Source organism: Hemiscyllium ocellatum, chromosome 35 (genome assembly GCF_020745735.1).
Source record: "Hemiscyllium ocellatum isolate sHemOce1 chromosome 35, sHemOce1.pat.X.cur, whole genome shotgun sequence".
Lineage (NCBI taxonomy): Eukaryota > Metazoa > Chordata > Chondrichthyes > Orectolobiformes > Hemiscylliidae > Hemiscyllium > Hemiscyllium ocellatum.
The window spans coordinates 8,031,903-8,056,244 of record NC_083435.1 but is presented as its reverse complement, the minus strand read 5'-3'; the positions used below and the strand labels follow the sequence as shown (position 1 = coordinate 8,056,244).

At 43.8% G+C, this 24,342-nt stretch overlaps 1 protein-coding gene across 1 annotated transcript in view; it reads left to right on the top strand.

The window, feature by feature from the left end:
• The window catches only part of prrt1 (proline-rich transmembrane protein 1), a 73,664-nt gene extending 50,329 nt beyond the window's left edge, over nucleotides 1-23,335 (top strand). Inside the window, exons 2-4 of the mRNA XM_060850879.1 lie at nucleotides 15,811-16,103; nucleotides 18,304-18,483; nucleotides 22,510-23,335. Of these exons, the coding sequence (XP_060706862.1) occupies nucleotides 15,811-16,103; nucleotides 18,304-18,483; nucleotides 22,510-22,686 (650 nt within the window). The 3' untranslated portion in view covers nucleotides 22,687-23,335. The remainder of the gene's footprint in view (nucleotides 1-15,810; nucleotides 16,104-18,303; nucleotides 18,484-22,509) is intronic.
• Nucleotides 23,336-24,342: the final 1,007 nt, after the last annotated feature.

Here is a 24,342-nt window from a genome sequence, read left to right as displayed (position 1 = left end):
GTACTCAACCACAAAGAATCAAAGTTGTTTTCCTGTCCTTTGGAATGGTTAAGGTACAGAAGAAGCTGTTTGGCCCATTGTGCCTGTGATGCCTCACCGAACATTTTAATTTAGTGCCAAACTCTTATCTTGTAGTTTCTAGTGAAATTATGACTGTTGCACTCTTGAATGCCTCAATTGAACTTGCTTCCACCAGACTTCCAAGACGCTCATTGCAGGTCCTAAATATTCACTGCACCGAAAGGGTTTTTTTCCCACCTCATATTAAGTCCTTCTGCAAAAACTCTACACCTGTGTTCTCAGGTACTCAATCCTTTTATGAGCAGAAACAGTTTCGCTCTGTTTATTCTGTCCCTCATGATTTTGAAAATTTCTATCAAATCCATTCTCATGCACCTTTTCTCCAAGGCAAACAGTGTTAACTTCTCTGATCTCTCCTTGAAACCATTCCTGTAAATCTCTTCTGCACCATCTCCAGTGCACCACATCCTTCCTGAATGTGACACCCAGAACAATGTTTCAACTGAGATCCAACAAGTGCATAAATTTGGCATAACCTCCATGTTACATGTACTATATGCCTCTAATAATAACGCTGAAATTACTGTGTTTTATTAACAGATCTCTCTATCTGGCCTGCCACCTTTAATGACTAATGCACATATACACCTACATTGTTCAGCTCCTGATCACCCTTTACAACAATGCACTTTATTTTTCACCGTCTCTCCAAAATGAACCAAAATGTATCACACACTTCTCCTCATTGAGCTTCATCTGCCCAATCCGTCTGTCATTTTACTTATGAACATCTACACGGTCCTCCTCACAGTTTACAATTCTTTCATGTTTTGTGCTATCCTTAGGGCTCTGGTGTCTTCTTTACTGCAAGGGAGGATTTGGGTACCGGAGGGGTATTCTGAGCAGGTGGGAGGTAAGACAGATCCCAGAGGTGCAGGGATGGGCTGTCAGGGGTGTGTGTGTGTGTGGTCATGTTGCAGGAACGGGGGCGGGGGTGTCAGGTCACATTGAAGGAGTGGGGGGTGTCAGGGCACGTTGCGGGGCTTGGGGGTATCAGGCCATGTTCTCAGGGGTGGGGGGATGTCAGGTCACGTTGTATAGCGGAGATGTCAGATCACATGGCAGTGAGAGCGTGTGGTGTTCAGGCCCGAAAAGGGGCATGTGTTGTACGGTGTCAGGTCCAGATGGGGGTGCTGTCTGGTGACAGGGGTATCAGGCCCGAGCAGAAGAAGAGAGTGTCAGAAGCTTTTGAGACCCCAGTACAGAGTGGGGTGGGATCCTGGTCAGAGCGGGTGGGGGTCAGGGTCTGTACGAGGTGTAGTTGGGGAATGTAAGATAATTTGGGGTCAGTTGAATAGTTACTGAGAGGTTAGACTAATAGTCTAACTATTCTTATAGAAACTTACTTAGCTGTGGACCTGTCTGAATTCACCAATTTAAATTATAGACTCCCTACAGTGCAGAAAGAGGCCATTGGCCCATTGACTCTGCACTGACCCACTGAAGGGCATCCCACCCAGAATGACCCTCCTATCCTATCCCTGCATTTAGCCAATCCACCTAAACTGACCATTTTTTTGGACTGTAGGAGGAAACCCACGCAGACACGGGGAGAATGTGCAGACTCCACACAGATAGTCGCCCAAGGCTGGAATCGAACCTGAGTCCCTGGTGCTGTGAGGCAACAGTGCTGACCACTGAGCCACCATGCTACCCACTGTCCGCCCACACGGAAACTTTCAGAAGGTTCCAGACAGAAGGGAATCTTCAATTTCCTGCACAACTTCTTTAGATGCTGTTACACTGGAGATTCTGTAGGGACCCACAACTTCCATCTGCACTTCAGCAATGACTACTTGAATATTGGAAAATCCCCTGTTCTCCAGGGGAATTTTGCACTGTGTTGATAGCTGGAACCTTCAGTGTATTCCTTGCTACACTGCTAAGCATTAATTATTACAACACACTCTGTCAAGGCCTCATTGTGTGATGTTTGTATTATAGTCGGATTGCTTGGGGTAATGCAATGTCATGTTGAAATATCCCAGGCCCAACCATCTTCAACGATTACATCAATGATTTTCCTTCCACTGTATTTGGCAGGAAGTAGGGATGTTCACTGATGATTGACAGTGTTCCGTACCGTTCACAACCTCTCAGGTACTGAAAGAGTCCATGTCCATATGCTGTACAATCTGGACAATAATTGACAATAGCATTCCTGCCACCCAAAGACCGTGACCAACTCCAAGACAAAATCCCCATTTGATGTTTAATATCATTTGCTATGGCTGAAACCCCAAACGTCAATATCGGGATGACAACCATTCAGCAGAAACAAAAGTAGATGAGACAGATAAATATTGAAGGGGTCAGAGGCTTGAAATTCTGAGGGGAGTAGCCCATTGTTTGACTTCTCCAAACCATCTGCGAGGCACAAGTTAAGAGTGTGATGGAATACACTCCACTTCTCTGGATAAATGCAACTTCAACGAGACTTACAATACTTAGCAGCCTCCAGGTTATTGATTAGCATCCCCTACACCACTTTAAATATTCACCACCTGTATAAAGTGATAGCAGAGCATACTATCCACACCATCCACAATGTGTACTGTACAAGAAATACTGCAATGACTCACCAAAGCTTCTTCAGCAGCACCTTCCAAACCCACAACCATGACCACCCAGAAACACAAAGGCAACAGGTACATCAGAACCTACTGAGACACACACCGTCCTGAACTGGGACTCTCCTTGTTCCTTCAATGTCACTGGATCATAATCCTAAAACTCCCCCACTAACCGTGAGCGTATTTAAGAAATCAGCTCAATACCTCTTTTTCAAACAACAAAAGCTGTTCTAACAAGAGATACCGAGATCCCACGACTGGAGTTTTATAGAAAAAAAACACAAATGAGATAAAAAAGGATCCAACATTTTAGCAGGTCCCAATTACGCCGAGTTGTTCACTTCCACAGGTGCCAAGTTAATTTGCACCAGTAATTATTATTTAGTATGAGCTTCTTTTCTGCTTAGTTGTGCAGCTTACAATCATATTTTGCTCATGCCCATCAGATGCAAATGATTGTAGCTCTCTCTGGAAGGGTGGTGCAATTAAAATCACACCAGCAGCCAGGGCCAACAGGCAGACGGACTGATTTCACACCTGCTAACTCTGAAGTGGTGCATCCTGGCCTGAAAGCCTCTCCAAGGAGAAGTATGTCACATTGAAGTAAAAATCCCCCTTCCAGTACAGCTTTCCAATTATTGTCAGGCCTTTTTAATGTGTGGCAAATTTAAAGTGACAATAACAAGACATCCTGCGGTGATCTGCTCAATGGGGCGATGTGTTTTGTCATAATGTGGAACACTGCCAGAAGGAAACTCTGTGTGGAATATGGGAAGTTACATTTGGTATATCTTGAGGGGGAGAGCAGAATATTCGAAGGTGTGGAGTGGAAATGTTGGGGAGTAAGGTTTAGCATATGCTGAGATGTAAAATGGGAATGATAGGATGTCCGTAATGGGCGCAAGAGGAAGTTGGGTCTAGGATATGACGAGGTGTAGAGGGCGACAATTAACATGCAAGATTTGTAATGCAGAGTTGTGTGTAAGCAGGGCTGTAATACTACATTTTGAGGTGCCGGAGCATGTCATTGGATTTTTGTTTGTTTAAACCATCACAAAGATAAGATTCCTCCAGCAAGTTTGGAGATGAAGGAATAGATGCTCTGACCATACGATATCCTGGTATGGATGAGTAACCAGCTGGTCCAGCTTGTCGTGCTCTGAGCTCATTCAAGGCACTTTCTAGTGCGTGGGCTTGCTAAAATCAAATTCAGCATCTTTGTATCGACAGAGGAAGTGTGCCTCTGGGTGAGATGATAAGCCACCTGCAGAAGAGCACTCTTTTCCTGATTAAGATTTGTCCCTCAACTAATGTTGCCAGAAGCTAATGAACTGCTCATTCACTTTGTTTAATTCAATAGACTGCGTTTTCAGCTCATAATATGGTGTCCTCAACATTGCGGGTTTCATAGAATCCCTGCACTGGAAATAGTCCATTCGGCCCATCAACTCCACATCAACCCTCTGAAGAGCATCCCACCCAGACCTACCTCCCTACCCTATTCCTGTAACTCTGCATTTCCCATGGGCAGTCAACTGAATCTGCACATCATTAGACTATGGGAGGAAATCGGAGCACCCAAAGGAAATGCATACAGACACGTAGAGAATGTTCAAACTCCACACAGATGGTCACCTGAAACTGGGATCAAACCTAGGATCCTGGCACTGTGAAGCAGCAGTGCTAACCATTGAGCCACTGTGCTGCCTGGAGGGCCACACAGAGTCACAGAATTGTTACATCGCAAAAGGAGGCTATTCAACCTAGCATGGTTCTTCAAATTCAAACAATTCCCTAAATATCACTCGTCCACTTTCTCCCTTAACCATCATGTCTCTTCTAAAAACAATCAAAATCCCCTCGGATTATTTCAATTGAACCTGCCTCTATTGCACTCTTAGGCAGTGAATTCCAGACCTCAGCCAATGTTTGTACAGAAAAAAATTTCCTTCATGTCACTTTTGCTTCTTCATTTCCAAATCACTTTAAATCTGTGCCCTCTCATTCTGGATTCTTGTCTGAATGGGGACGGTTTCTCTCTATTTACTCTGAGCAAAACCTTCACAAATTTGAATACCTCTCTCTCCCTTCTCTCCTCCGATGAAAGCACTCTGAGCTTCTCCAATCTGTCTTCAGAACAGAAATTCTTCATTTCCTCAATTACTCCTGTGCATCTAAAATGCACTCTCTTTCTGAACGTGTAGTCCTAAGAACTGGATGGAATACCAAAAATGGGTGCCTGCTTTTAAGTACCTCCATTCAGTCCGAAAACATGATCCTGAGCTCCCGGTCACTTATCGTATTAACCCTCCACCTTACCCCCTCTCTGATTTTTCTGTCCCTACCCTCCTGCAGTGTCTCACTGAAGCTTAACACACACGGAAGGAACAGCACCTCATCTCCCAACCTGGCATTCTGCAAAATTCTGGATTCAATCTTGAGTTCAGCAAATTTAAATTAGAATCTTATTTTGTTTTGTTTCTGTTACAGGCATCCCCCGCTTTTCGAAAGTTTGCCATACGAACGTTTGCTTTTATGAAAGACCTACATTAGTACCTGGTTTTGCTAACCGAAAGAAATTTGAAGAGGATTTTCACTTTTGTGATAGAAGGCGAAATTTTTCCCATATAAAATATACTTCTTCGCCTTACACCATTTCAACTTATGAAAGGTTTCATACGAAAGCTCTACTTTCAGATAGCAGGGGATAACTATACCTGTTTTGGGTATTTTCTCTGATCTATTTCTCTGTTCCTCTGATGATGAGTTTACTGACCTGAAATATGAACCCTGTTTCTTTCTCCATAGATGTTACCAGACCTGATGAGTATTTCCAGCATTTATGTCGTTTCCTCCATTTATCTTTTTGAAAACTTTCCATGTGCAAATAAGGACCATGATTTGTAAGAATAATTCATTGGCTTGCTCGTTCCCTTTCTCTTAATGACACATTTACCCACCTCACTTTGCATTGAAAAATGCCCATGTAGGTGTGTTTCTGTTAACTCCAAAGTACATTTGTACAAACATGTTTCTAGACGTCTAGCTCCATTTGTCTGTCTGCTTGTGTTTGTAATGCAATGTGTACATCAGCACCTACCCATCTTCTATACATTTTTGGGCATCTGACTATGGATCTGCTTCTCTCTGGCTGACCTTTATTATGGAAAATATATGTCACTGATAGTATGAATTGGTCATCCCATTTAAGAACATAAGAACCAGGAGCAGGAGTAGGCCATCTGGCCCATCGAGCCTGCTCCGCCATTCAATAAGATCATGGCTGATCCTTTTGTGGCCACAGCTCCACTTACCCACCTGCTCATCATAATCCTTAATTTCATTACTGTTCAAAAAATCTATCCAGCTTGTCTTAAAAACATTCAGTATGGTAGCCTCAATGGCTTCCCTGGGCAGGTAATTCCACAGATTCACAACCCTTATGTGAAGATGTTCCTCCTCAGCTCAGCCCTAAAACTGCTCCCCCTTGTTTTGAGGCTATGCCCCTTAGTTTAGTTTCACCCACCAATGGAAATAACCACCCTGCTTCTATCTTTTCTATTCCCTTCATAATTTTACACATTTCTATCAGATCCTCTCTTGTTCTTCCAAATTCCAATGCGTTGACTGAGACTATACTCAATCTCTCCTCATAAGCCAACTCTTTCAACTCTGGAATCAACCTCGTGAACCTCCTCTGCACCCCTTTCGATGTCAATACATCCTTTCTCAAGTAAGGAGACCAAATCTATACACAGTACTCCAGGTATGGACTCACCAGCACCCTGTACAGCTGCTGCATAACCTCCTTGTTTTTAAACTCCATCCCTCTGGCAATGAAGGACAATATTCCATTTGCCTTCCTAATTTCTTTTGAAAAAGTCATTTTAGCTGTGTTTTGAAAGCTTTAATTTAGAAATTATCAGCAGCACAGCTGTATGGCTTAACGAGGTAAAATGTTAGTTTATTATACAACTGTAGCTGAAAGTTACAGAAGTAGCAAATCATGCACTAAAACACAGATTTAAAGTGAGTAAGGAAAGAAGGTACGTGTAAAGTTAAAAATGAGATCAGTCCGTACAATTGCTCCATGCCTGTCTTGCTTGGAGATTCTCTTTCTGGTGTGCAGAAGTTCAAAACTTGAAATCAATTTCAACAACTGTGATGATCTCTGTAGTCAAATAGTTGATCTTCTAAAAGCATTCAATGTGATTCCACATAATAGGAAGAATATATAATTCATGGAATAAATGGGACAGCAGCAACATGGATACTAAATTAGGTTAGGGCTAGGAAACAATCATGGTTCATGGATCTTTTTCTGGAGATAGGTTTGTAATAAATTTCCCCAGGGCCCAGTTCTGGGATCCCTATTTTTCCTGATGTATACTAATTATTGAGATCTTGCTGTGCAGGGGCAACTTGGAAGTTTAATTGAAAGCATTATAAACCATGAGGACAACAGAGAAGTCTGTGGAGTGGGCGAGAGGTGGCAGATGAAGTTCCAGGCAGAGAAATGCAAGGTGATGCACTTTGGTGGAAACATCCCGAAATATAACTTAAAGCATGCATCCCAGAGGCTGTGTAAGAGCAGAGAGATCTAAGTGCATAAATCACTAAAGGTAGCAGGACACATGGAGCAGGCAGTTAAAAAAGCATACAGTATCTTAGGCTCCTTTAATCAGGACATAGAGTACATGAAAGGTTGGTCCAAAAGGTAAGAGCACACGGGATCGAAAGCAAACTGGATCCAAGATTTCTTGCAAATAGGAGACGAAGGGTGATGGTGCATGGTTGTTTCTGTAATTAGAAGCCTGTGACCAGCAGTATATCACAAGAACTGGTGCTGTTCGTTATGTACATTAACAACTTGGATGTGAAGGTAGAAGTTATAATTAGTAAGTTTGCAGATGATATGAAAATTGATGGTGTTGTTGATAGTGAGCAGGATGGTCTCAGGCTACATTCAGATATTGATCAGCTGGTAAATTGGGCAGAGCAATGACAGGTGGAATTTAATCCTGACAACTGTGAGTGGTCCAATAAAAGAAGGATTTACATCATAAATGATAGGTCCCTCAGAAGTACTGAGGAACAAAGGCGCTGTACAAGTCCATAGATCACTGAAGGTGTCAGCACAGGCAGACAGAGTGGGGAAGGAGCGATACAGGATGCATTAGTCAGGGCATAGAATACAGGAGCAAGGAAGTCTTGTTACAACTTTATAAAACATTGTTTAGACCACAGATGGAATACCTTGTGTTGTTCCGGTCACCACATTATCAGAAGGAGGTGATTGGACTGGAGAGGGTGTAGACGAGGTTCACCCGAATGTTGAATGTTGCCTGGGCTGGAAACTCTCAGTTACCAGGAGAGGTCGGATAGGCTGGGCAAGAGAGGAGGCTGAGAGGGCGATCTGACTGAGGTACAGAAACTGATAAGAGATGTAAACAGGTTGACTGTGACGATGTTTTCCTTGTGGCAGATGTGTCTAAAACCAGATAGCACAAGTTCAAGGTGAACAGTCAGTGGTTTAGAGGAGATCTTCATCCAGGAAGTTTCAAAATAAGAAATGCACTGTCTGAGAGGGTGGTAGAGGCAGGTACTCTCGCAACATTTAAGAAGCATCTGAATAAGCATTTAAAATGTCAGGACACGATAGGCTATGGCTCAAGTGCAGGTAAATGGGATAAGTATAGTTTGTTGGTCAGCATAGATATGGTGGGCCAAAGGGCCTGTATCAATGCTGTGTGAATCTATGATTCCAGCTCTATGACTCCAGATGCAAGTTTATACTGAATCTGAATAAGACACTAGTTATGGGGCTCTTCTGACATATTAGGAGCATCTCTACCTCAGTGCCAGGAGTCCTGGCTTCAAGACCCACTTGCTCCAGAATTGTGTAGTAATATCACTGATCAGATTGATTATAAAACATATAAGACACGAGTTCAACCTCAGCTGGAATTTTGTGTTCAGTTCTGGGCACTGTCCTTTAGGCAGGATGTGAGTGCATTGGAGAGAGTGCAGGACAACTTTCCAAGAATAGCTCCCAGGATGAGAAACTTCAGTTCAGAAGGTACATTGAGGAAGCTGGAACTGTTATACATGGGGAATGCTAAAAGAGGCAAAGATTTGATAAAAGTTTTCAAGATCACAAGAGATCTGGACAAATCAGATGGAGACAGACTGCTCCCTCTCATTCGAGAATCAAGAAGTAGAGGATTCAGAACAGCTGTTCAGGATGGTATTAAGGCCACTTTTGGAATATTGTGTACAATTCTGGTCTCTCTCCTGTAGGAAGGAGGTTGTGAAACTTGAAACTGGACCATCGGAGGCTGGGGAGGGAGGCCTTATAGAAGTGAGGGGCATGGATCGGGTTAATAGACAAGGTCTTTCCCCTGGGGTAGGTGAGTCCAAAGCTAGAGAACATAGGTTTAGGATGAGAGGGGAAAGATTTAAATGGGAATGAACGGACAACTTTATTGCATTGAACATGGTGTTAATGGAATGAGCTGGCAAACGAAGTGGTGGAGGCTGGTACAATTACAGCACTTCAAAGGCATCTGGATGGGGATATGAATAGGAAAGGTTTAGAGGCATATGGGCCAAGTGCTGGCAAATGGGACTAGATTAGGTTAGGATATCTGGTCAGCATGGATGGGTTGGACTGAAGGGTCTCTGCAGAAAGCAGAGAGTGGGGATAAAAGGGTCTTTCTCAGGTTGGCAGCAGGAGACAAGTGGTGTTCTGCAAGGCTCAGTGTTGGGACCACAACGTTTCACTTTATACATTAACAATCTAGATGAAGGAACTGAGGGCATTCTGGCTAAGTTTGCAGATGATACAAAGATAGATAAAGGACAGGTAGCATTGAGGAGGGCGGGGAGGCTGCAGAAGGATTTAGGCAGGTTAGGAGAGTGGGCAAAGAAGTGGCAGATGGAGTACAACATGGGAAAGTGTGAGGTCATGCAATTGGGGAGGAAGAATAGAGGCGTGGACTATTTTCTAAATGAGGAGGAAATTCAGAAATCTGAAGTGCAAAGGGACTTAGGAGTTCTGGTCCAGGATTGTCTCAAAGTAAACTTGCAGGTTGAGTCAGTAGTTAGGAAGGCAAATGCAATGACGGTATTTATTTCAAGTGGACTTGTATATAAGAGCAGGGATGTATTTCTGAGGCTCTATGAGGTTTTGGTCAGGCCACATTTGGAGTATTGTGTGCAGTTTTGGGCCCCATTCCTCAGAAAGGATGTACTGGCCCTGGAGAATGTTCAGAGGAGATTCATAAGAAATGTCCCAGCAATGAAAAGCTTAACATGATGAATATTTGAGGACTCTGGGTCTATATTTGATGGAGTATGAGTGGGGATCTAATCGAAACTTGCAGAATATTGAAAGACCTGGACGTAGTTGATGTTGGGAGGGTGCTTTCATTGGTAGGAGAGACTAGGACCCAAGGGCACAGCCTTAGAGCAAAGGGAAGACCTTTTAGAATGAAGATAAGGAGAAACTCCTTCACCCAGAGAGTGGTGAATCTATGGAATTCACTCCCACAGAAGGCTGTGGAGGCTGGGTCATTGAGTATATTTAAGATGGAGATGGATATATAAAGGGGATCAAGGGTTATGGGGTAAGTGGGAGGATGGGATTGAGAAACTTGTCAGCCATGGTCGAATGGCGGAGCAGATTCGATGGGTTGAATGGCCTAATTTCTGCTCCTTTTTCATGGTATTATCGTCTTATATTGTATATCTCTATGTCTATATAAGGTAACTTGCAATAGAAGCAAGTGTGACTTGAGAAAGTTAGGGTGGTGGAGGTTGGTTCAGTTGAGGCTTTTGATATAGCATGAAATTATTCTTTAAATAGAAACAATATCCAGAGCATTGTGGGAACAGCAGAAGAATGGCATTAAATCATATTGCTCAGTCAGAGAGCCAGTGCAGACATGATGGACTAAACGATCTCCTCACACACCGAAACAATTCTGTGACATAAACATTCATCTTTCTGTTGTCATATCTATCCGGCAAGGAAAACACTTTAAGTGGTCATAGGAGGCAAGCTATGTTGGTCTGAAGGTTCAGTGAGGTTTAACCTCCTCCATGATTCTTGATGAACTACTGCACTTGATGAGTTCTGGGGGTCCTCTAGGGGATGGGATCAGTCATGGTGGGGCTTTTGTTGGCACTGAGTGGGTAAAAGTGTAACCCCAGCTTGACAGAGTTGGTCCTTGCTGTCTGATTCCTGCCATGCCTGTTGCACACCCACTCCTAATGTGACCCCATGAGGTCAGGTGTCACCCAATAATATCCCATTGCTGCTCGAGTACATGGATACTTGACATTCACAAAACATCCTGGGCCACCATTCCTCCATCAATGAGACAATGTGGAGGTTTCCCTAGAGATGTGGGTGTTGCTGATCAACAATAAGCTTTTGCACATTGGTTATGCTGTTTGACTATTTCCTGACTAAAGGAGCTGTGGATAGGTGTGTGAGTAAACATGACTGTCTATGTGCAGTGCACATGTGTGTGCATTTGAAAAATTTAACAAAATGGAGATCCTCAATGATGCAACAGGGTATTTCCCAACTAGTGTACCTTGTGTTCAAACATGTACATGTGTGTCATCTATACTTCAGTTGGTTAACTCAGTTGGCTGGATTGCTGGCGTGTAAGCCCAATTCCTGTCACCAGCTGAGGTGACCATGAAGGACTCTCCTTCCCAATCTCTCTCCTCACCTGAGGTGTTATGACCCTCAGGTAAAACTACCATCAGTTTTTTTCTTTCTTATTCTCTCTGAGAGAGCAGTGCAATGGTCGCGTAGGATTGTGGTGACGTTACCGTATGTCAGGATGGATATGTTGGGTTTCAGGAGCCCAGTAAAATTAACCTCCTGGACAAACCTGAGAGAATAACCATTGGATCATTTAAAATAGATGGGTTTTCCTCCATTTTCTTTGTTTGCTTTACTTGATTAGTTGCAAAAGTATTACAGTTGGCAGTTAAAGAGAATAAAAACATCTTCCAGTTAGGCATCAAGAGTCTGTTTGCTTTCAAATGAGGCATAGAAAGCTGGGGAACCACAATGGTAAACATGTCAGCTGATCAACAATGGTAGGTGTGGGGTCAGGGCAGTGGCAAGTCTTGTGTTCATATCTCCAGAGATTCAACCAGAACTTAGCAATCATTCACTGATGAGCTAATTGCTATCTGCGTTTTAAAATTCTCATTCTTAAGTACAAATTCCACCCTGGCCTTGACCCTCCTATCCCTGTAATGTCTTTGAAACCTTGAACCCACCCCCCTCCCCACCCCCATACACACAATTGGTGCTCCTCTGATTCTATCCTCTCGCTTGTTCCTGATTTTTCACTAGTCCCACCATTAGGAGCAGTGCTGTCTGCTGTCTGAGCCCTTGTACACCAGGATTCTCTCCCTAAACCTCTCTGCCAGCCTAACCTCACTCTATTCCACCAAGGCACTCATTAAAACTGAGAGAAAGTGAGGACTGCAGATTTCGAGAGTGTGTTGCTGGAAAAACGCAGCAGGCCAGGCAGCATCCGAGGAGCAGGAGAATCGGCGTTTTGTTCCTAATGAAGGGCTTATGCCCAAAATGTCGATTCTCCTGCTCCTGGGAAGCTGCCTGACCTGCTGTGCTTTTCCAGCACCACACTCTTGACACGCATTAAAACCTACCTTGCTGACCAGGTTCTCAATTATCTGTCCTGGCAATGCTTCCTGAAATGCATTGTGGGTCTACCTACCCCAACTAGATCGTAGCAGCTCAAGAAGGCAGCTCACTATCACCTTCTCAAGTGTTGGGCCCACAATTAGTTTTGTGTCAAAGTTTGATCATTGCCACAGTGTCACGCCTGTTGGATGTTATACTCTGCTAAGAGCCTTGTGTAAAAGGCAAGTTGTTGTTAGTGTTGTTACTTCCTGGCTCCGAAACAGCCAGTGCACAGATTGTGATTTTACATTTCCTCTCAGCAGTTTTCTTTCACTTCAAGAGAAGCCTGGATCAGTTTCAGTGCTAAGTAGGACAGCATGAGGAACAGAAACTGTTTCATAGTATCTTGTAGCACCCAATCTAAGCCAACTGGGGCAGGGCAGGGGGGGGGGTGGTATTTCAGGAAATCAGCCTCCACACCCCTTGCCTGAAAGAAGCATATGATTTCCTGAAATTTGCCTCGCTAGATAATATCTGAAAAATGTGTTGCTGGAAAAGCGCAGCAGGTCAGGCAGCATCCAAGGAGCAGGAGAATCGACATTTCGGGCATAAGCCCTTCTTAAGCAGGCACACCCTCTTCATTCTGAAGAAGGGCTTATGTCTGAAATGTCAATTCTCCTGCTCCTTGCATGCTGCCTGACCTGCTGTGCTTTTCCAGCAACCCATTTTTTAGCTCTGATCTCCAGCATCTGCAGTCCTCACTGTCTCCTCACTAGGTAATATTTAAGCTAACAACCGTCAAAGCATTGTGTGGAAACAGAACAGTGCAGATCCAAATAAGCAGGATTGGTTTGTGGTAATTTAAGCTTCGCTGCAGTGAACCTCCAATTCAACTGACCTCAATCAGAATATATTTCTAACCCTTAGTTTTTAACCGACGCATCCTATCCCTTGGGCTCAGTGATGTTATTTGACTTTTGTTTCTGCATTATCAGACTGAAAATGGCATTAGTGTCATAGAAAAAAGGCGTAAGTTAACAGATAGCATTTCTGCCAAATTAAAGACAAACATACAGAACTCGTTTCGATTTGCACCTAATTGTTCAAGGGGGGAAAAGAGTCAACTGTCCACCACACGTCTTTCTTGTGCTTTGATTGTAGACTCAGTGGAAAAGGCCCAGGCAGTGTGTAAAGTAAGACAAAGACCTGAATCTAACGTATTCCCAATCTGTGTTTGAGATATAATCAAGGCTGGCATTTCTGATTATCCTTCCTCTATCTCTCTTATATTCCTGTTTCCAGTTATATATGATTTTTCATTTTCCAATTCCATTTAATTTTCTTTTTCTCTCTGTCATAGCACATCAGAGCTTTCTAAAACCCCATTCTCTGTTAATTAACCATTTTTCTCACTCCCCTACTTGAGTATTGGTCTAGTTCAGTGTGACACTGTTGACTGTCAGCAAGCTATAATTTCAAAACCCTCGACAGAACCATATTTAGACTGATGTAGTCCCAACCCCCTGCCATGGACATTGCAAGAATTTGAATGCAATCTTTTTGAAACAAATTGGTCAGACAAAAGAGGCCATGAAATTGTTGGTTTGTCATTCACTCCTACTTGTAGTAAATTGTGACAAAGAATACAAAGGATCTTCATTACGTGAACTACATTAATTCCCAGTTCCATCTTTTCTGGGTAACTGGAGAGGGACAGTAAATTTGCCAGTCATACTCACGTCCCAACAATGGAATTTAACAAAGTATAGTTCATTGTTGGACCAGCCATCACTCTGATGAGGTGATGAGCTGTGGTCATGGTTTAGTGGTTTGGCTCAGATTGAAGTCAGGAATTCTCCTAGCTACTGACCATTTAATTTAATACCACGTATAAATGCTACACACAAATTGGTTGCCATTTTTCCCCATGTAGCAGCAGCAGCGAGTGTCCTTCAGAATGTATTTCACTGGATGCAAACCCTATGGGACTGTTCGGTAATGAATAAGAAAGTGTGGTATAAGCACATATTCTTTCCTTTCCTCTCACAGCTCTCACCATCTATTTTGAAGGGAGGAGCAAAATTTTATTTAAGAGCTTTCAACAGCTAATTAGAGGACCAAAGTCAATGACTGACTAACTTGTGGTCAGGAAATGCTTTCTCAGGATCAAACTCTGTTGATATTTCCTACGTTTAGGATTTGTAGCTAACAGCTGGAGCTCCAGCACCTGAGGTGGTTGGTTCAATTCCCATTGCAGGAGATTGCAAGTATAATCCCGGTTTGATGCATTTGCTGCAGGGACTGCTGGGTTGCTAAAGGTGCTGCATTTAGGTGAGACACTAAACCATGTGGGCTGGATGTTAAAACCTCTGCAGCCTCTACTTAAAGAGGAACACAGGAGCCCTTCCTGGTGTCCTCCATCAATACTCATTCCTCAGTCAGCATCAACAGAAGCACTGGCCTGTGTCATATTGATGTCTGTTGGAATACAGTTTAGTTGCTGTGTTGGAAGATTGACTCCACTTCGGATGCATTTGATTATTGTAAAGCACTTTGAGATTTCTCCTGACAGTACAAAACGTAGTTGTATTATGAACTGTGGGGTGGATAGCCTCAAAGGACATAGACAGGCTGGTGAAATGGATAGACAAGTGGTTGATGAAATTCAAAGCAGAAAAATATGAATTGATTAATTCTGATCAGAAGACATAAGGAGCTATAGAAGTAGAGGTGACCTGGGCAGATCAGTGCAGAAATCATGCATAATAATGTTTAGAGAGAGAGAGAAAGAGAGAGAGGAAAAGCAATTAATGAGAACATACAGTATCCTGAGTTTTATTACTAGGGACATAGAGTGCAACAACAAGATGGTTATAAACAGTAGGATCTGTGTGTCCCAGGCAAAGACTCACATGTTGTTTGTGAGTTCCCCTCTAGCTGTGCACACATTGGCTGAGTAACTCCATTTCAGAAGTTGTTAATTGGCTGTGAAACACTTTGGGATGCTGTGAAATCATGGATCATATTTTTTTTGTTTTAAAAAATAACTCCTCCATGATATTGCCCCTGGTTCTTCGCTGTATCTATACCCCTGTGAAGCTAACTCCTCATGAAGTCGGAGAAAGAAATACCTCCTCCTCAGCAGCCTCTATTACTGGCCGATACTAAACAGTGTGGACACCATAGGTTCACATAAACACACAAGATGGATAAAGTGAGTGTGTGTGTGTGTGTGTGTGTGTGTGTGTGTGTGTGTGTGTGTGTGTGTGTGTGTGTGTGTGTGTGTGTGTGTGTGTGTGTGTGTGTGATAGGGAGGCATTGGTCCAGTCAATCAGGGGCATGACAAAGGGAGGAAAGAGCAATTATTTTGCTGTGTCATCGTCCAATGTTGTTAGGGAGTCGAAGCAAAGATGATGTCATTGAGCAGCAGAGTTTTGCTGGACACAGGCCATTCAACTCTAACCTTGTTCTCTCCTAAAGTCTTACAGGATGGAGGGCACCAAACGCCCATGTCACCTCCACCTTACCCAGTGCAGGAGGCCACAACAAACAGTACATCGCCAGCCTATTCCATGCCCATGCACGCTCCCACAATGACACTGGGCACAGAAGGCTTCGTCCAGGAGACACAGTTCAACGGCTCATCACAAGGATACGCCATACCCGCAAACCATCCAGCTGGACCAATGGGGGCAGCAGGGTATGGGCACCAAGGCTATCCCATGCAGTACCAGCCCTGTGCTGCCTATGTACCAGTTTATCCAATGACGAATGTAAGTAAGACTCTCTACACACAGCTTATCAGGGGATCAAAGGGGAATGGCCTGGAAGTAGGGCATTGGTGTGTGGTGATGGTCTCATGTATTGCCTGTATTGGACCAATGAGGTTAGAATGGACTTCATAGCTTCCCACCGGAAATCAGTGCAATTAATAAAAGCACTCAGAGGCCAAGAGCTAGGTTTGAGCTTAACGCCGAGTTGAGATTGCTACTAATAAAGGTTCACTCCAGCACCAAGTGGATATTAATCATTGTGTTGCATGAGTTTTCTGTGCATGCACTTCCTCCTGTTAAAGTGAACATTTATGGTGCATGATTTGGGGGTGCCGGTGTTGGACTGGGGTGTACTTAGTTAAAAATCACACAACACCAGGTTATAGTCCAACAAGTTTATTCAGAAGCATTAGCTTTCAGAGCGCTGCTCCTTCATCAGGTGGTTGTCACCTGATGATGAATGTTCAACCACTTGATGAAGGAACAGCGCTCCGAAAGCTAGTGCTTCCAAATTTATAGTGCAGGGTCACAGAATTGGAAACTTCTAGCCCCTTACATTTCTTCAGTTGCTAGTGGAGGGTGGGGGAGATGGAGCAATGCATTTCTTTAATTCTTCCAGTAACCCAGCATTGTAGCAAATCATAGAGACCAACATGCACCAGCTTACACCCTGTAGTCTGCGTTGGTCTCAGTAAGGTTGGGTATGGTAATCAGCACAGGAAAAGCTTTTAGGTGAAGTATATCAGACAGGCTTCTTGCATCGGGTTGTTACATGGTGACTCCCCTGTCCACCTTCCCTGCATTAAGTACCTCCCTCCTGTCACCCTCCTTGCTGGATTGACAGGTGAGGATTAATTGAACGGATTTGCCTAGCCTCTGTTCTTTCCTGTGCACTGAAAAGACGCCATGGCCACTATTTTCAAAAAGAGCAAGAGCAAACTTTCTATGTCCAGCCAATAATTATCCTTCAACCATCAGCTTCTTTTAAAAACACAACACCTGTTCTAGAAGACCTGAACCTGGGAAAGATGCATCAGAAATCTTCCCTTTCTTCCTTCTTTCATCCATTCCTTCCTTCCTCCTTTCCTTTGTACCTTCCTTCCTTCCTCCCTTCCTATTTTTCTTTCTCCCTCCACCCCTCCATCCATTCTATCGTCTCATCCTTGTTTCCTTTTCCGTTTGTACTTTTTGTTCATCCATTTCTTCCTTCCTCCATTTCTCCCTCCACCAACTCTCTTCCTCACTCTATACTAACAGCAGTGGACATAACTGCTGGAGAGTTGTTCACCTTTTGTTTGCTCATGATGAAAATGGGAGACGTGCATGTCTGAATTTCCAGTCAGGATAGTGTCCCCAACGAGTGCCCATGCAGAAGTTTTATTAACAAGTTGAAGTTTATCTCCTCTCACCATAAGATGACAGATGATGGACCAATCTCTACACTGATCTTTGATGGGGCAGTAAGATGTTATTTAACACTGGTTAATGTGTGGTGTTTCCACAGGTTAGAAAAGATAGATGATAAATATGCATTTGCCTTAGCAAATAGTAGCCAGGGTGAATAAACAATGTAGGATAACAGTTCAAAGACCAGACAGAGTGTTGGCATCTCTCACTGAATTTGGAGTCTTCTTATCATTTAGATTTTATAAGCTCCACTAGAACATTGTGGTGGGTATTCAAAGGAGAGATTAGCAAGGCAGAAGGGGGACAGCAGGAGAGTCAGCATTGAGCTCACATCTTCCCCATTTGTTCATTGTGGGGAGATGTGCTTCACTATCAGAGGCAGCATCTATTTCCAAAGGTGGGGATTGAGGAGATATAAAGTTGGAGTCCATAGGGTTGGTTGCCATTGGGGGTGGGAGGCGTGTTGTGTCAGTGAGCGAAAAAGTAAACTTGGAAAGCATGGCCACAGGTGGTGAATTTTCCAAACACAGGGGATTAGAACGGACACCAGAGATGTCGGCGTAGTGTCGTTTGTGTGCTATTGCCTTGCTAGCTCTGGGAGGGCCTGTACTGGAGGGGACCAATGGCTACAATACTGAGATTGGCCAATCTCTGGTCTGTGGCCCAATCCAGATCACCAGTTCCTCACTGGGAGAGAGCTCAGGACTTTTGGGGCTGCCTTCACACTTCCTCTACCTCCAGCAGTAGGCTGGGTGATGTGAACAATCAGGTAACATGCTTCTCCTCTCCTCAGAACGTGGGATTGTATCTCCCAGGAAACAACGGAGTCGTGTCAGGTGGCCAGCAGATGCCAGCAAACGTCACCATAGTGAGCCCTCCACGACCCCCTCACGATTACTTACCCATCGCAGTGTTGACTACAGTGTGCTGTTTCTGGCCAACTGGGATTTTTGCCATATTCAAAGCTGCACAGGTGAGTTCATTCCACCTTCTCTCTGACCATGTGTCACCATCAGCTGGAGATCTGTAAATGTAACAGGCCACCCAGAATCCAGACTGCTTTTTAGATTGAATGCTTTCGAGCTAAGGAGTTTAGCCTCTATTGTTCCCATCAGAGGACCCAGATTCCCTGTTAAAGTGTCTTTCAGGTAGGGAATCTCACCATCAGCATCTCATTTCATGGGAATGCCACACAGACATCACCATGTAGTCTAACCTCTGGTTGAGTCTCTGCTTCAGTTGGAAATTTGTCAGTGAGTTTGTCGTACATGTTGCTTCAGATGTTCTTTGCCTTTACATAGAACATAGAATATTACAGTGCAGTACAGGCCCTTTGGCCTGCAATGTTGTACCGACCTGAGAAACCAATCTGAAGCCTATCTAACTTACACTATTCTGCTCTGGTCCATATGTCAGTCCAGTGACCATTAAAATGTGGTAGGCAGTGTGTTCCACACCCCTACTACTCTCTGAGTAAAGAAACTACCTGACGTCTATCCTACATTTATCACCCCTCAATTTAAAACTACGTCCCCTTGTGCTAGCTATCAGCATCTGAAGAAAAAGGCCCACCCTATTTAATCCTCTGATTATCTTACATGTGTCAATTAAGTCACCTCTCAACCTTCTTCTCTCTAATGAAAACAGCATCAAGTCCCTCAGCCTTTCCTTGTAACACCTTCCCTCCATACCAGGCAACATCCAAGTAAATCTCCTCTGAACCCTTTCCAACGCTCCCACATCTTTCCCATAATGCGGTGACCAGAACTGTACACAATACATTAAACAGTTTTCCTCTTGCCTAGACATTATAAACATCTTGAAAGTACTACTGTAAAATGTGATCTGGTATGGAAGGGGGAGCAAAAGACAACTAGATTTGCAAGTTAATTTGAGAAATGGTGACCATGAAACTACTGAATTGTTGTGAAAACCCATCTGGTTCATGAAGTGGGTGGGAGATTACCTACTGTTCTAACCTGGGCTGGTCTACACGTGACTCCAGACCCACAGCAATACGACTTTGCCCTCTGAAGTGGCCAGACAAGTGACTCAATTGTATCAAACTGCAACAGACAAGTCTAAGTTACCAGAGGGAGTGGAGTGATTCAAGAAGATCCTGTCAGTTGTGGCCAGATGGTAAGGAACTCTGGAATCTTTGCTGATTCACACTGTATGAGTAATGATCACGGGTTACACAGCTGAAAGTGTAAACTGGACAAAAATTCACAGCTTTGACCAAAGCTAGGCTGAGGGCGGTGTAGAGCTGGAATTGTCGGAGTCATAGCTGTAGTGATGATTGTGAGGTCAACGTGTGGAGCTCATGGAATATAAGTTCCCTGATTGGGGCTGTTAACCTGGTCTAATCAGGGAGCCCTGGCTGACAGATATAAACAGACATCACTTATGGGGCCCTTATTCATCTTCATTTCTGTACTTGGAGTGTGTGGCAGCTGTTCACTCTGAGAGCTGGCTCTGAGGGAGTTGGATCAGCGGCAAGGACTTTTCACATGCAAATAAATGGTGACTTGGTGATGGGATATCGGCCTCTGTGGAGTTATTTTGACAGCCATGGAAATCACACTTACAAAGCTGCACTTTTATATTTGAAATTAACAGCCATTTTTGTGCCTGCCTTCTTGTTTTTATATTTAAAAAATATTTATAGCTGCAAATGGACACAATATGTCAATATCAGATGTTATTTCTTTAAAAGCTCCTACTTAATTTGTGTCTGACCTAATCAATGCTAAACAGCCTTTATAATCTCCCAAGGGATCTGTTCGACAAACTGATCGCTCAGACTCTTTTCTCAAATATTGTTTCTGCAGATTAGATTTGATCTTATCCCCTCCAAGTGCAGGTCATGTCCTCTGTTCAGTTGTTGCAGAGAAGGTGACAGAGCTCCCCATGGTTTATCATCAAGCAATCTCCTAAAAACAGCAGTGGAGTTACCTAGCAACCATCTCTTTCCCAGTGTGAGCATGCTCATAGAGCTCGCAATCCAATCCTTCCACTTTCTCATCATTCTGTTCCCTCTTGTTCGCTTGCTGCAGGTTTGAACTGAGCAATTCCATGTAACCAAATCTTTCGATTCGAGCCCCAGTGGTAGAACTGGATTTAATATTCTAATTGGGACTTAACTCATCCATCTCTACTGGTTTAGGCTTATTGCAATGCTACTGTTTTATCACAACCTAGCTCCCTAATGGAGTTCATTTTCCAGTTTAATCAACTTCCCTGCTTTCTGTTGTAAAAATCAACCCCAAATTGGCGACTTGCCCTCAGATCTACTTGGTCCAAATCCAAAGTCGATCCCAAATGGGAAGTTTGCCCTCAAATTTCCTTTGTTGTTTCACTGAATGGAAAGTGAGGAAAACATTAAATTTCCTGGACAGCTGCCACACACTCCAAGTACAGAAATGAAGATGAATAAGGGCCCCATAAGTGATGAACAAGTGGCACAAGCTGTGAAATATTGGCATTCTTTAAATGTAGAAATAGTTAAAATTAGCAGCAAAACCAGGCTGTTTGGCCCACAGATCTATGCTGTCCATAAGTATCCTACAGTATTGCATCTCAGCCTTCCATTTCTTTGTCCTTTATTTGTTTATTGAGTTTCCCTTTAATTGCAAACCCATTAGTCAGGGAGGCAATGGTCCAATGGTATTATCGCTAGACAATTAATCTAGAAACTCAGCTAATGTTCTGCAGACTTCGGTTCAAATCCTGCCATGACAGATGATGGAATTAATGAGTCTGATAATGACTATGCTGATGGTTGAGAAAACCCATCTGGTTCACTAATGCCCTTTAGGGACAGAAGCTGCCATCCTTACCTGGTCTGGTCTGCATGTGACTCCAGCCACATAACAGTGTGGTCGACTCTTAACTGCCCTCTGGTCAATTAGGGATGCCGTGAGTAGATAATTCACCTCAACCATTCCATTTCTTACCATTCACTAATGAAGATATTTTCACAGAATTCCCTCTTGGATTTATTATCGTCCACTTTGTCTTGACAGCTGTGGGTTTTGGAACCTCCCAGTTTTCCTGACCCTCCGCACTTGGTACATTCCACTTCATTTATCCCAAAGTGCACTGGGAAAGCCCATTGAGAATTTGGGTTTGTGGAATTGCTCAGCCCAAAGGAGGAGGCAAACACATTCGTGAGAAATGCTCCTGACATGAGCAATCGCTAGGATATTACTGGCCTCCAGGATTGATCTAAATTCTCAAAGAATTCCGGGTCACTGCTAGGAGAGAATTCCAGGGAGAAAAATCATGGTGAGGAAATTAAAGGGGAATTGTGGGGTTTTGACCTTCAATCTTTTTGAAAGTCTCCCCTATTTGTAATAAAAAATATCAGAATTGGCATTGGTCACAAATGACCCAGTTAAGCCATTCCAAAAAAAAAAGTTGGCTTGCTTTCTAATTGGCAAGACAAGATCAGAGACAGAAGCAAGTGGGAGATGGAGGAAGAGGCTGAGAAGGGACACGATTGAGATGTATAACATTGTGAGGGCTACAGACAGGGTAAACAGGAAGGAACATTTCCCCTTGATAGCCAGAACACATAGATTTAAGTTCAGGTGCAAGAGGTTTCGAGGGGATGTGAGGCAGATTATTTTCACCTGGAGGACAATGAGAATCCAGAACTCACCGTCTGTAAGAGGGGAAGAGGCAGAATCCTTCGTAACATTATAAAACACATGTAAACATGCACTTGTGATGCCAAAACTGAGTGCTAGAAAATGGGATTAGAATAGACATGTGCTTATCTTTGAGCTGCCATACAGTGACTGGGCTGGATGGCCTTTTTCTGTGCTGGGAGCCTCTATGACTCTATGGAAAGTCTGTAGTGAATCCTCTAGGAATATTTCTAACTGGAGTTGGCAGCCCTAGCGAGTGCATCCCTCCAGCCCTGATTGCGACAGAGGGTTTTCTTTCAATCCTGATTTCATTTATAACTAACGTCCATGCCTCTCTCTGTCAATAGGTGCGGGCCGCCATCGCACGTGGGGACATGGTGTCAGCGGAGATCGCCTCCCGTGAAGCCCGGAATTTCTCCTTCATCAGCCTCGCCGTGGGAATCGCCTCCATGGTCCTCTGTGCCATCCTGACCGTGGTGATTGTCATAGCTGCCCAGCACCATGACGACGAGTGGGATCCTTAACCGGCCACGGACAGGCTCAGCAGGCCTTCTGCACACTTCAGGTGTCACCCCACAGGAACTCCGCCACAAAGCCGCACAACCCATCCCTTCCCCTTTTACATCCCGATCCCATCCCACCCCACCCCACCCTAGCCCCTCCCCACAGCCCTGCTTCCACCCCCACCCATCATCCTCTTCAACTCCCACTACACTCCTAGTTTGCAGACGTTACACATCTACCCCAAACCACCTGACACCATGAACAATTAATCATTTCTGCCCGAATAGTAGCCGTGTATTTTACCTCCATTGGTTCTCTGCATCGATAAAGGGACTGAGAATGTTTTGTGAAATTGGTTAACCGTGTTTTGTTTAAATACAGACGGACACTGTCCATTTAAGACGATTGGCTCCGTCAGTAACCTGCATAGATCCCTCTCTGGGCACCTTCTGGGATAGGATGGAGGTGGGTAAGGAGATTGAACAGTGGGTAGGGAAATCAGGGATTAGGCCCCACTTGGTGAATCTGAAATTGAGTAGAAAGGACAAACGGATCTCAGAAGCAGGCTGGCACTGAGAATTTGAGGTTAAATCAGATATGATCTCCCTGAATGGTATGAGGGATTGTAATCATCTCTTCCAGCTCCTGTTTCTCATGCTCTGTGTAAAGTCTCCATACCTCTGTTTTCTCATTACAGAGAGAGAGATGGCTGGTGGTGGTTTAACCTTAGGGTCATCATGCCACGGGCAGGGGAGTTAGGTTGAGAAGACGACACTTTCATGGTAACCCCTACTAGTATGAGAATTGGCGTACACTGTTGGCATCAAACCAACCATCCTGACAAACAACCTTCATCTTCTGTTCTATATCTGTTGGTTTAAAATGTGATATTTGTACTTTTTATTCCCTCATTTAACCTTTAGTTGATAGTGTCAAACAGATGGTACTGGATTGGTTACTTGTTAACACATCTCCCTTCCTGACTTCCCTCTCTGGAGCTCAGTATTGCCCTTTGTGTGTTCATGCCCACAATTAAAAACTGGCATCCAAATCTGACCCTGCAACCCTGTGCTTCAATGTAAATCCCTGCTGTGTTACAGATTTGTCTCAGAAATAGACCCAGCCAGCGGGTGATAATTAATTAATGTTTTAATCGTTGATCCAAAACAAAAACAATTCCTGTGTGGGTACAGAAATGTTTCCCCTCTCAACAGCAGGTGGTAGTGTTGCACTTTGGAATCATTCAAGAACAGCTCAGAGTAAAAGCTGCCCGGGTATTTTCGCAGTGATCTGGTAGAAAGCAGACCCTCAGCCAGTGCCAAGTAGCATGCAGTGTCGACATTTATTCCATTCCTGCCGTCAGCAATTTACGTCAAGAGATCTCAGACAATATTATTAACACAGGAAGGTGGAATTCGCATGTGACGGAGGAGGATGTGCAACCAATGGGGCCCCAAGGAAACCTGAACAAAATTCCTGGTGGGTGAACATTTGAAGTTCGAAGCCATCAAACCAGCCTTCATGCATTTTAGGCAAAGATTAAAAAAACTTAGAGAAGGAAACCTTCCAATTTTGAACTTGACTCATTCCGATGCCAGGAGAGAATGAGGACTGCAGATGCTGGAGATCAGAGCTTAAAAATGTGTTGCTGGAAAAACACAGCAGGTCAGGCAGCA